This window comes from Python bivittatus, unplaced genomic scaffold (genome assembly GCF_059951505.1).
Source record: "Python bivittatus isolate LINGU-HERP-01145 unplaced genomic scaffold, Pbiv_v1 ctg000190_np1212, whole genome shotgun sequence".
NCBI lineage: Eukaryota > Metazoa > Chordata > Lepidosauria > Squamata > Pythonidae > Python > Python bivittatus.
Window position 1 is genome coordinate 14,417,427 of NW_028277042.1, and position 14,174 is coordinate 14,431,600.

General features: G+C 39.2%; 1 protein-coding gene across 2 annotated transcripts in view; it reads right to left on the minus strand.

Annotated features, from left to right (window-relative positions):
* Nucleotides 1-337: 337 nt before the first annotated feature.
* Nucleotides 338-14,174, minus strand: part of NETO2 (neuropilin and tolloid like 2) — a 29,347-nt gene continuing 15,510 nt past the window's right edge. For both annotated transcript variants that reach the window (XM_007433391.4, XM_088136101.1), the window contains 6 exons: nt 12,715-12,963; nt 11,850-11,894; nt 11,629-11,756; nt 10,384-10,612; nt 8,694-8,807; nt 338-6,376 (listed from right to left, as the gene is read on the minus strand). In XM_007433391.4, coding sequence (XP_007433453.3) covers nt 5,796-6,376; nt 8,694-8,807; nt 10,384-10,612; nt 11,629-11,756; nt 11,850-11,894; nt 12,715-12,963 — 1,346 coding nt within the window. In that variant the 3' untranslated portion in view covers nt 338-5,795. The remainder of the gene's footprint in view (nt 6,377-8,693; nt 8,808-10,383; nt 10,613-11,628; nt 11,757-11,849; nt 11,895-12,714; nt 12,964-14,174) is intronic.

The window sequence follows — 14,174 nt, forward strand, 5'->3', positions numbered from 1 at the left end:
AGCTGAGTCTTCACTTACACCAAGAATGGCCACCACACCTGGGTGTGCTTGTCTGGCTTAACGTGGAAGACAGGTCCACGGCATACAATGTTCTTCTTCACAAAACTCCTCCAGCATTTTGTGCTACAGTTCCTGACCCTTCACACCTGCGACCTAAGGCAGTTGGTTGACTCTCCCTAAAGCAAGGGTTCCTGAACTTTTTGCCATCACACCTCCCTTTAGTGTCATCTTAACGTACACACCTCCCCTAACAATCCAAACACCAACATGAGCACAAATGAACAATGAAAACAACGCAATGACACTTTATTTTTAATAAAGACATAAAAAAGCAAGACTTCATCTGCACCACCCCAAGGGAGGTACATTTCACAGTTGGAGACACCCTGCCCGAAAGTTAGGGCTGGCACGAGGCGATGAAAAAAAATCTATCTGCAACAAAATGAAATGCAGCTTTTTGAAGATTATGCCTCTTCTTCCCAGCTGGACATTTCAAAGCTGGTGCTCTTCAATCCTCTGTTTCTCCCTAATGTATGTTCTGTGACTCCTCTCGGCTGATGAAATTCCCAGCTGGCAGTGTTGGTGATATGCGCTAATACTGGCGCTCTTAGAAATGTTCTGCTTTCTTGCATTGTCTTGCTGGGGTCGCTATTTCATCAAAGCCTCACTGTTTTGGTCCAACCCCTTTGTTGATGGTTAATGATTTTAGTTCCCTGCTCCACTGCTTTTTTTTCTTTTGAAAATAATACATACATGCTTCCTTTGTTACTGATACACTAGCGTCCTACTCTATTCTGGTCTTATTAAATGGATGCATCGCCCCCCCCTTTCTCCTGCCCCAAGAACACACTCTCTTCTCTGATCTTCTCTACAACATATTTTCCTTTAAGGGCCAAGAACAGCCTTGGCAGAAGAGACCCACAAGCAGCGTCCAAATGTTCTGGACACTGCTTTGCTTTAATGCCGCTACGGTGACTCCCGTCCTCATCGGATCAAAGCCTTTGAGGAACTGGGAATCCAACATTGCTCCCCTCGTACTGACCTAAATCCCTTCATGCAATTATTATAGCAGCAACAGAGGAGATGGCAATGAGAAACTGATTAACAGGCAACCAAGCAGTATTGGTGCAAGGTTGGGGAGACTTTGGGAATATATTCTTAATTCTCCCCTTACTCAATGAGCCTCTTTCCCCACTGGCCCACCCGAGGGTCCTATTACCCAAGTATGTAGTAGAGTCTTTTTCTTCTGCTTCTACGTCTCCCTCTATCTGCCCATGGGTGTTGTTTATTTGAGGTTTCTGGTCCAGAGGGCCCCTGGTGAGGAGTGACTCCTTGGGAGAGACCCAACCGTATGGGCACTACACTAATATGATGTTCTTGAGCCAGGTTTATGCTAAGCTCAATGAAATAATCAAGGCAATAGACCAGTAAAAGTAATGATTGGATGAAACCAAGGAGAGAGAGAAGACGACAGAAGTCTTAGCTGGGGAATTCTGAGAGTTGAAGTCCACTTGTCTTAAAAGTGGCCAGGTTTGAGAAACACTGATCTAACGAAAAGCACATCATAATAATTGAATATGGAGGCTTCATGATTCTCTGTTTTATCAGAGAAATTTTAGCAGGTACCAGGTGGCTATCTCGCATCCATACTAGATCCAGAAGGACTCTCAGACTGCAAATGCTTTAGTTGCTAGTGTCATTTAAAAGTTTGTGTTAGCTAAATGATGCAATAGGAAGAAATGTTTATCAAAGAAACTTCTTTAAATCAACCTAGAGATGTTGATATATCTAAGCTGCTTAATTAAGAATGGTACATCAAATGGCCATATCTGAAAAGGGGTTTCTGTTTGTGGGGTTCTGTTGTTTCATCATCACATGTTCTTCATTTAAATGGCACAAACTCCAAATCAGTTTTTTTTCAGTTTCAGTTTCAATACCTGCAGTTTGCTCATCCAAAGGTATAGTGTGACAGGATTCACGAATAAAGCAGTTATCCTGTTACTATAATTTACTTCTGAACAAAAGTATTTTCTTCTGGAAAATCACAACCATTTCATTCCCGGGACTAAATGGTCATATTACCTTAAAGGAGCTATTTTTCGCTTCACTTCTAAAACCCAAGAACTTTAAAGAACATTCTTCGGCAAAGTTCAGCATAATCCACAGAGTTCCACGCATGGTGTAAGTTTTGTTTATATTCAGTTCTCAATACAAGGTATTGCCCATCCGCTCAGAGAGGTAAGATCACATTGAGTGAAAAAGACATACAGTAGGAAGCGAGTTTAAAGAAACAGGAATTTTAGAAAGACTAAATGGTAAAGAAACTAAACGTGCTTTACAAGTGACAACACTGTGATTTACAGCTGCTCGTATGAACACTAATAATCCATTTGCTGCACAGGTACTTGAATGGGAATAGCACATAGGTCATACAGACTTAAGGTGCGTCGAAGTAGCATTCTATTTATAAATTGTTCGTTTAAAAAGTGGGGGCCTTACCAGTACCATTGAGAAAATATTTTAAATACGAAATGAGATTTCTCTCTTGCGGTCTTTTTAGCCAGACACATGTTGGCCTCAGCAAAATAACAGAAACTCTGGTTGGAGAGCAAAAGTAGTAAGGGTTTTTAAGTTCAGCCTTTCTGCAAGTCCTTATTTCTTCCTCACTGTAAAGAATAAAGAAGTATAAGCAGGATTAGGACTGAGAGGCAGTAAATAAGTAAAGGATGCAAACGAGGGTGCAGAAAAATTATGCAGGGCCGCCACAGCCATGGGCTTAAAGCCTTCCTCCTTTTGCACGTGCATGTAAGGGGGGGGGGGAGCTTTAATGGAATGGTTATGGCCATGACTTTTTGGACCCCCCCATCCCCACACCTACACACTTTCCTATATTATAATTTCTGCAGAAGCATAGGCTTGGACGTTGTGGATGAGCAAGCAGCCAATTTGACTTGAGGGAAAAAATGATTCAAGGTGTGGAAAGCAGGATAAAAATGTTTGCCCTAAGATGGGAGTTTGTCCTATGGCTGCAATGGAGAATCTCCAATGCATTTTTTTTTTTTTTGCTGCTGGAGGCATGATTCTAGAATCGGGGAGGTATGAATGTCTCGTGCCCCCAAGAAAAACCCTTCCAAGTGGAAAAAAAAAGTATTAGGAAAGCCTCAGAGATTTTTAATATAAAGTACTAGTAAGCAGGTATTACACAGTCTCTAATGGATTGCAGGGTTCAGGTAATGTTTATTGCTTTAAAAAGTCCACATACTTGGCCTCAACTCAAACCTGCCAACTACAACTGAACCTTTGAACACATGGGGGAACGTCCTTAGCCATGGAAGCTCTCGGAGTGATTTTGGGCCAGTTTCTAGTTCTCTGCCCATCCTACCCAACAAGATTGTTGTGGGAAAAACATGGAAGAGGATACTACATACACTGCCTTGAGTTCCTGGAGGAAAGCAAGGATATCAATTTTCTTAGACATCTGCCAGTTTTTTGGAGAAAACCTGAAGACTGCTGAAGGACAGTCATAAATCACGTTGTAAGCCTTTTGAAAAAGGGCTGATATTGTTGCAGGTATTAACTGTCAAAAAATGTTTTGCAACAAGTGAAATATAACTGAAATTGCCTGCCAGTGGTTTTTTTTTATCCCTAATGGACTGTTTCAAGAAAAGAATGATCTGAACAGTGAAACATCCGGATAAACTAGAAAGCAAGAGTGATATTTATTCTTAACACAATGTACTGTCAGTGCATGGGGAGAGCAGGGTTTTTTAAACTGGGCTCCACAAAAATATGTTGGGGCTCTGAGAAACTAAGGGCAATAACAATAATTTGAAGGCAGCCAGTTTTCTATCACTGGAGGTTTGCCTCTTGATTGGGGTTTCTGGGATCTTTTAAAATTATTTTAACTAATGAGTTCCTTGGCCCGAAAAAGTTTGAAAACCCTTGTGAGGAGTACAGCAGCTGGAAGAATGACGCATATTCAGAGTGTTAATGCTGAAATGTGTAAGCATAAAGTGGTTCACATTGGGACAAAACTCCCTAATTTCACACCTACACTGATGGGGTCTTGCTTGTTTGAAACTAAGCAAGACAAAGATCTCAGGATGATATGGAAGAGCAAAATGAAGATGTCCACTCAGGGTATGGAAGCTGTGGAAAGGGCAAATTCCGTGCCAAGAATCATTAAGAAAATAAAACTGCCCAAATTGTAATGCTTTTATATAAATCTATGGTACATCTTCATCTGAAATACCGTGTACAGTTCCGGTCACTTCATTTCAAAAAGGATGTAACAGAGCTAGGAGAAATGCAGATGAATGCAACTAAAATGATCTGATGGCTGACGCCATGTGAGAAAAGTGTAAAATGTCTCTCTCTCTTTACTTTGGAAAAAATGGTGACTGAGTAAAACATGATCAAAATGTGTAAGAACATAAGCAGTGGCCTGCTGGATCAGATCCCTGCCCCATCTAGTCCAGCGGTCTGTTCCCACAGTGGCCAACCAACTGCCCAAGGAAGCCCACGAGTCTCCCAGCTTTAGAGGCAGTCCTACTGCCATCAAGGCTAAGAGCTGTTGATCCATAAGACTTCTATGAACTGGTCCAACCCTTATAAAATGATGCACAGCATCGAGAAAGTAAATAGGGAAAAGATTTCTCCACCTCTCAAAACACCCAAGGTCATCTAAGGAAGCTGACTGTACAATTTACAACTGCCATCACGGTACATAATTGATCTGTGGAATGTATTCCTGGAAGGAGTGATGATGGTCACTAACTTGGATGTCTTTAAAAGAAGGTTGGAGGAATTCATGCAAGGCAGGCCTATCAAGAGCTATTAGTCTTGAAGACTCAATGTTACAAATGCATCGGGGGCCACATGAAAGGGAATGATGGCAGAAGAGGTTCAGGTCTCCACCTCCTGCTTGCAAGTAGCCCAGAGGTATCCGGTTGGTGGCCCGAGCGAAGGTGGCTCTGGCCTGATCCAAGCAGGGATATTCTAATGTTCTTAAATGATTCAGAAGCCTTTTTCTGGAAACCCTTGATTCACCCAAATGTCATAAAAACTTACAGCAAGCCAGAAAAAACAGCTGACTTGTTTCCCCGAACCAGGGTCATCACGGAACTAGAGTAATCTTGAATATCTGCACTGGTATGATGTCCTTAAAACATTGGTCCAGCATTACCCACAAAGGCAACTGAAACACCAGTCATTTGCTGGCATAGAAAACCATAAGACTGAGCTATAGAGAAACAATAAAAAGGCAGCGATATGAAAAACACCATGTTTTACATGGCCACCTTTGATAACATTTAAAAGGCAGCCAAATCAAAGGGTAATTCAATTGAGTCTGAACTGGCACTGACTACAATAACTCTATCAAATTTGCCAAACTGTAGCTCAATGTTTAAATATTAAGCTCTTTGGTATGGTACCCACTTTTTAAAAAAAATGAATTAGGCTTCTGGCTGAAGGAAGGAAAAGGAAAGGAAGCAATATAGACAGTCGGCGATCACTGAGGTCTTTGATACTGAGTTTTTTTTTTTGTTTTAATGTCAACTAATTGGAGCCCCATGCAAAAGCTATGGTTTTTTTCTTCCACCAGATGGGCAATTCCAAAGGGGAGGAGATGAGATTTATGCAGTTTTCCTTCAGGGGAGAAAATGAACCAGCTTTAAAAAAGTATGAATTTTCAAGTCTCCATCAAATTCCATATGGTACATTTTTGTACACAGACATGTTTTTTTATATATGTACATATATTTACACACACTGGTTTCACCCTTAAAAGGAGATTAAAAATCAATTGATAATGAACCCTGAGCAGCGTCTTCGCGACCCCTCACGTAGATTTCACAAGGAATTTCCTCCATCACTCGGTCTTCTATCACCTGCTCTGGGCATTCATGAGCCTGTTTGAAAGTGTAACTACTTTTCTTGAAGGTGCTATTAAAGGTCTTCATTGGCTGTGGTGGTGCAAAATCATTGTGGAAAGGAAGTTCCATGGAACTAAGGTTGGTCCTGCTTTGCTTCACAGTTGCAGTTTGAGAGCCACAGTGATGATCATGAATGCACCGTGAAGCTGTTGACGAGCGCCTCATTTTCTGGTAGTTTTCAAGTTCCTCGGAGAGGTCAGCCAGGTCAGCAGAAATCTCTTTGTCTCTCAGGGAGAAGAGTTCGTAATGAGGAGGATCAAAAACCTCCTGGAAGCCAGTTTTGTTGAAAGTGGTTTTGCAAGTCATCACCTTTTTGCGTGGTTGCTTCACCTGCACCAGAATTGAAATGATGAGAAGAACTAAGACTATCCCTGAAGTAATTCCAATGACTGTTCCATGAGTTTTGGTGATTTGCTCAAATAATCCTGTTTTCTTCTTTTCTAAAACAAACAAACCGACAAATGAAAAGGGAAGAACTAGCAGCAATCCGTTCCAAATCTAAACTAGTACATTGTTAACCTAAGCTCCTCTCAGCATCAATCTTTAATCAGAAAGTCCACCTCATAGTACATTTTATCAACATTCGTTCCTTCAAATGTGGAAATATGAGCTATTGTATCTTTGGTAGAAAAGATAGGTAGGCCTAAGTCTATGTAGTGAGGGGACATTCTCAACCAGAGGAGCTCTGCTAATAAAATTGCGAGCTGAAAAAAAAGCACTATTCTCACAGAGACATACTTCTAAATAAGCTACGTTCCCATTTCTATCAGAATGAGGAATCCCACAGTGTATTATTAGATAGTAATCCCTGTTGGTACATAGAGACTAAACTCAACTGCATCTGCATAGCTGTGATTCAAACATTCCTTTTTGTTGTACTGTATAGCTGTTGACACGAATGCTTTCTTTTTAGCTTCCATTCTTAATTTTATTCTTATTTTCTTTCTTTGGGCTCATATTTCTATCTTCTGCTAATAACATCTTGATTGAGAATGAAGAATCCATATCCCGTGAAACTCTACTGAAGAACAAGTCTATCATCATTGTCCTTGTTCTTTGGGGCCAATGCACGTGGTACTTCCAGCAAAATCAGGGCCCCAAACTCCCCATGCCTAGTCTGTTCAACCACAGTTTGCTCTTTTTCGAGCTTGTACAAATGCAAGAAAATTTGATCCAAGAGCAACTGGACCAGAAGAACTACAGTAGTTGCACAATCAAGAGGACCATAAAGACCACTTAGTTCAACGAACACATTCCTTTGAAAGGATTCTCAAGAGCCGACTGGCTTATGGTACTTCTTAATATACACAAACTCAGTGCAACAGCTCTTTAGCTAGATATTTGAGGTACAGGCTAATTAGTGCACTAGATAAATTGAAAAGCTTGGCTTAGAATTTTCATGAAAGGCATTCTCTAATTAGATGGCACTAATGGCAACATTTCAGCTGAAGCTCAAAATGGATGAGAGACAGATCAACATATCCAAATGGCATACGGTTTGCTAGAGAAAGTTTTCTTGAAAAGTTCAGTTTCTCAGAATTTGGAATATGTTTTATTTTTATTCTACCTTTTCTTTTTAAGCAATCATTAAATTATTTTATTTATTTATTTATTTAATAATAAATTATTAAATTAAAATCATTAAAAAATACTGGTTATTAAGCAATCATTAAGCAAATCACCCTTAATTTCATGTACATTAATCAAATTGGGGCTACTAAATATAAATAAATGCACTGATCGTTGGTTGCAGTAATTTTCCAAGAGAGGTTAGTGATAAATGGCAGTTACACACTTAATAGAGAAATAATAATGTCACACATTGCAGTTTATCTAATCATGCTAACCCAGTTGAAATGCTTTTGTTAAGTAACACAAATAACGTATGCCCCTCACAGACATGCATTAGACTTGTAAAACTGGCTATTCCTTGTAATCAATTGCTATTTTAAATTTGAATATGGGATGAGCTTGAATAATAAATAGATGACTTTGTCTGACCTTTGAAGTGATGATATAAACATAGATTGGAAGTAACAACCAGAAGACTTATTTTATCTTGTAAAAATCTTACAATATATGAATACACGGGCTTTCGTTATACTCATCAAAAGCCCACGTATCATGGGAAATAATTCTCAGACTTACTGTCCTCTTTCAAAATAGGAGTGATTAATAGTCTTTATCCAGTGGTAGGACTAAATGGGTGAACCTTTCCATTTTCAAAAGTAACTGTGAGCAGTTGTCTTCTTCCATTAAGAAAAAGGATGTCTCAACTAAGAGTAATTAATATATACAGACGCATCAGAATAGTCATGCTAACAGTAAGCTTTTGTAACAGGCTATTTTGACTAGGAATGATCAATGCTGGTGATAACAGTGATAGCTCATTTTAAATAATCTACAGTAGGTCTGCAATGTTTTTATTAAGCTATAAAACAAAACAAAACAGAAAAAAAACCAAGATAAGGCAACAAAAACAATACAGTGGAGCACTGAAAGTACATTTATGTGGTTTCTAACCCAAAACAGAGCTCCAAAGTATCAGTTGGTATAAAGCGGGCAAAACAGAAAAAGGAATGGCTGAATTTTGCTACTCATTTAACTTGTGTTTTGCTTTGTAAAATTTAGACAGGCCAATCTCTCAGGTTCAAAGAAAGCAGCTTGGTTAGTTCACCATCTTTTGGGTTTGGAAACTTGATGGGCATTGTCTTTAGGCTGCTCGGAAGAAAAACAGGAGGCTTATTCACTACTCACCTTTGCAATGGTTTTCATCCCAAGGGTATGCGCAGTTCTGAATGCCATTGCAAACTAAAGAATTATTGATGCACATATTACTATGGCAAAAATAAGTACCACCTAAGCAGGGAGCTAAGAGAAACAGAGGGGGAAAAAAAGGATTATACATATTTCAGCTGCTCTTTATACTTTCTGTATATAAATCAGTTCAAAGTTTCATCTAGATTTTAGGTATAGGTTTTCTGCATGTAACGTAATAGCATGCTTAGAATATTTCTACAGATTTGGTTACTACTATATTTTTATCATATACATGCACCTTCTTAAAAGTAATATATCGACAGATTTTTTTCTCAGCAAAACAGGGGACCCATATTTTTTCAGGATTATTATACAGTAAATCAACTTTGTGAGAAATTGCTCTTCTGTAACACTCCTCTTCCCAAGTTACTTGCTTGACATGATCTGTTTTTAATTATGAGGCGTCGTCTTTATAGATTGTGAATACAGCATTAAGATGATTATGTCACCAAGTTATCAGAAAACATGAATATCATTTCAGATTTCATTATAGTTCTTGTTTCCTGCTACTGATCTCAGTCTAATGTATAGAGCTTTAATTAAGGATAATGACGACTCCAAAGCCTTAGTATATTAGAGAAGGCTCACATAAGCAGGTTTAGATCAAAATAGTCAATCACTTGAGAAAACATTCATTTTTAAAATGCCTGGTAAATAAAACAAACAAACCAATTCCCTTCTGTCCCCTGAAAATTACTCAGCCTGCAGTTCTGCCCTAAAAGAGTGCTATGGAGCTCTCCGAATGCAGAAAGTAAAACCCTTATTCTAAGAAACCACGTAGCGTGGCAGATGTGCTGCTATTTTACTTTTCCGTTTTATTTATAGAAAAATCCAGAGCATCAGGTCTGCCTTGCATTTTTTTCTTGGAGAGGAAGAGAAGCCTGGGATCCTGGCTTGCCTGTTGTGTCTTAAATCTTAAATGGAGGTGGAAGCAGAACCAGCACCCGCGACATCGTCCGCTTGCTCTGCTCTCATCTGAACTGAGCCCCGAGGAATGATGCTGCTGCCCAAGATGACTGAATGCTTACGAAGACCCATATTGCAGAGATGGGCCCTTGGGAGGAGAGAGTCTCCTTGGGAGTTAGATCCACGATGAGTGCCATCTCAACCAGAGAGGGGCTAGTGGCTGGAAATGTTATAAGGCACTTTCAGAGGCTGAAACTGTTACTGGAGACAGTGTAGATTTCAGCCTTTCTTGAACCCCAACCTTTGAAACACTGGACTGTGAACTGTATTTTGGATGGATCAGCTTTTGTCTAGACCACACCTGTTCTTCCGTCCTGATCCCTTTAGAATCTAGCACAGTATTTCTTGCCCTTGGACCCGGGGGCTGGTTTGAGTTAATCTTTAGCTTTAGCATCTTTATAGGACTGATTTACTGGCTCCTAACTTCGGCAGATTATTTTCTCTCTCTTGATTCCCGCAGCTCTGCGGAACAGCAGAAATGAACATTACAAGCTATGTCTCAGCCCTGTGTAATTTTCGGGGGGGAAAACTTACGACTGAAATCTCCAACCTCAGTGCAGTTTACAGAAAAATGTATGCCAGGAAAGAAAGAAAAAAAATTCTGGCAAGTCTTACACGATGGTGTCATCTTTGTCAACAGCATGCTTCGGGGTCTACTTACGATCCACAAATGAGGTGAAGAGCATTCGAAACCGGCTTAATCTACTCCCTTCATCTGCCCACATCCGTATCACCCCTGTTCCTGTTTGTAGCATCACGTCGTTAGCTACGGTGCTGCAAAACTTTGCTTTCAAGTTTTCAATGGAACTGCTCCCGTCATACACGGCCACAAAGTTTCTCTTGCATTCGTTTGAATGTTCCATTTGATAGTCTAGAAATCTCAAATAAATCTATTTGACGTTAAAAGAAAATAGTTTAAAAGAAGTGAAGTAATAATTAAACTGCACAAAGCCCAATAGGAAAACATTGTTTTTCATTAGGAAAAAAAAAATAAACATAGAAGCATTACGAATTTCATTCAGATACGAGGAGTAGATGCACGGCTTGTGTGTGTGGGTATAAAACTTGCCATTTCTAATCACTGCATTCTCTCATGCACAAAGATACAATAATCACCCTTAAATACATTTTTTAAAAACTTTTCTAGGGCAAAGAGAAAAAATCCATTTCATTACAAGAGAAAATAGAACTTCCCTTGAAGACCAGAAACAAATCCTTGTATTTTTCTCTTTTCCCCAACAAGCTTGATTAAACTGCAAAGCAATTTATTTCCTTCCCTCTGGAAATTAAGTCTGCATTGCCAAGGTGCTATAATTGAAATAGCAAAGAGACGTTATGTAACTCTCTATTTGTTAAGTAGAATTCCTTAATGTCCTAAATGTTCTGTCTTCCCTGACTTCCAGAATTAAAGGGAACACTCATAAAAATAAAAAGAAGAACTTTGTGGATAGAAAGAATACAAGATAAAACCAACATGTTGTAAGTTTCTAAAAGGAGGCAAACTTTGATTCATGCCTATAGAAAAATTTCCTCCACCTGCAAGTTGTCATTATGTCCAATTAATACAATTCTGTCTTGACAGAAGTATACATTATTTAATCCGTTTTATCGATCAGCAATTTCTACACAAACAGATGTTTATACCTTGGATTAAAAATAAAGAACATCGCCCTACTTTAAAGCACCGAAATGCTGAAGAATTGTCACAAAAAAAAGTCACACTGCTAATTTGGCCTGGAAGCAGCCGAGGAAAGCAACTCCGAATTGTTGTCGTTCTTTTGTAGCCACCAGGGCAATAATTAATTTCAGTGAATGAGACACAACTTGCCATTATTACGAACTACCAGCTGTTCTCAGATACTAATGAGTAGAAGCCCATTACACTCCAACTCTTAAGTGGACCCACCTTGGCATTTGGAGTGGCCCTGATTGTCCATATGCAATCAACTGCTTGCCCAAGTTTTGCTTTCTCCCCTTGTTCTACCTGGCTGGAACGCACGATGCCATCAGCTCCTGAGAGCTCAAATTGGCAGTCTGGAGCAGGAAAGACACGATACGTTGTCAAGCCAAAGATAAAAGTGATTTAAAGTGCAATGAGCAAAAGAGATTAGTGCTGTAATACTATACCTGGGATTGGATTTAAAATACCTCCTCGGTGTGTGAAATCAGGATCTGTAACGGAGAAGGAGGAGGGGGAAAAAAAAGAGAAAGTTATTCTATCTAAAGCTTAATTAGAAAGGGAGATCATCTAGGTGCCAGAAAAATGCAGTACGCTAGGATGCTGAACTGAGAAATGGCACGTGTCTTATCTGTCAGGCCCAGCCCAAGAGCAACGATGAGGCAGTCCAGTCCAGTATAGTTCCTTTATTAGCTTACACCCTAAAGACAGAATCTCGCCAGACTAAATCTATGTTAAAGCCACTAGTGGATATAGCCCGTGAGACTCTAGGGAGGGGTTAGCCTAAGCCTCTTCTTCTCACGGTCTTGCTGGGGCTGGGAAAGCACTTGCCTTGTACCCTCTCCTGGTAGCCTTGATCTGCCATTCCAGTATCCTCCTCGCACATGCCTTCCGTGACCTATCCCAGTCACACATATCCTTGTAAGGACTCAACAATGAGGCAGCTGACATGTGCTTCATAACCCTCTAATCTCATTTGAACAGGGTGAGGGGATTATGCACATTTTTCCCCACTTAAATTTAACATTTTTCCTGGATAAACCTGGTTCAGTTCAGAATCGTGGTTTGAGATTCCTGCATATAATACGAGAAGCTGAATTATCATGTTTGCCTCCCTGAAGTCAAGTATTAACAGATAAAATGTTGCTCCACAATCTATTTGCAGCTCTCAGCAAAACTGGTGTAAAACAACTATGAGCAGAATAAATAGGATAAATTATGTTTTGGCAAGTATAACAAGAAACCCAATACTATATTCTAGTAGAATCACTACAACGCCAAGTAAGAAAAATGGAACAATAAAACCATTTTTACCTGGTATAAATGAATACTTTGCTTTGAATCCTCGTCCTTCCAGTTCTTCATCTGAAGTAAACTTTATCCACATAAATCTCCCTGTTGACCTAATCAGGGTTGGGCTTTTTAGACCGCAATAGCGATCAATGAGTGGGGAGAACCCAAAAGGTCCATCTCGAACCTCCAGGTGATCAAAGCGACATTCAAACGAAGGCTCAATGTAGAACGGTTCATCAAATGTCAACTCTATTCTCTGCCGTGGGGCCGCTATAGCAAAGCAGAAACAATCCAGATCAATGTAACTCACAACATCAATGACTGAAAGCAATTTCCAGAAAGAAAACTATTAACAGGTCTGTCATTAAGCCACCACTGCAGTAAACATCTGAATGTAAACCTAAGTCTCCAGCAGTGCAATTCTATACAACATATCTGCTAAAATACAAGTTGCCTTGAATTTAGTTGGACTTATTTCTACCCAGATCAGCAACTGCAGCTTAAATATTCTATAGAGCATGAACTAATGTAACAGGGGCACTAGAGATGTATACCATAAATTAGGTACCATGACGCTGGATGCAATCACAAAGTCAAAGAATTTGTCCCAATATGCTTAAATACTTATTAACACTGTTACATTTTTCATAAGCACATGTATCACCACCTTTACAAATTAAATCATATGAATAAATTATAAAGAAGCTTAATTAAAGACAATAAATACAACAATCTCATCGACTTATAAAAATACTTTATATAATAAAGAAACCAAGCAAGTTGATTAATCCCTATGATGTTACTCTGGCTAAAGGACTTCATTCATTGTTTAAGTTCAAATATTTCTTCAATGACATCAATGGAAACTTCCCTTAAAATGCAAGTTCTGCTTTCTTAGAGGGGAATTCAGACAAGAGAATGAAATTTGCGTTCCCAACCATTAGAATAAGTGAGATTGCCCAAGTTTCTTTTAGATTCTATATACATACCCACAAGACACATGGAAGCTGCATTTTTTAAATTAATGTTAATATATTTGGATTCAGGAATAAATCATGACTTTATTCCAAGATGAATCCACAGTCTGGGCACAAGCAGTGCACAATATCCATTCCTTCCTCTCTTCTGTCCTGTCTCTTTTTGTATATTGTTAACAAAAAAGGTGACTGCTTATTCCCACAACTGCATCACTAATACAAAAGTGAGCTTAAGGGTAAGATGAAAGGCAAGCCTTTTGAACAGCACATAGATTTGCCTCCCCTCTAATAGAATTTGGGGTGCCCAAAGAAGGAAACATCTATTTAGCACTGCTCAAGGTGATCCAAAAGCCAAGTGCTTTTGGAACAAATGAATATTTAAAACTAACATAATATTTAGTTCTGGTTTTTTTGCTTGTGACATGACAATGCATAGACATAATGTTTGTTGTCCTTGTTGAGGGTAAGTGAATTTCATAACTAGCTGTTGCAGTGAACTTAAAG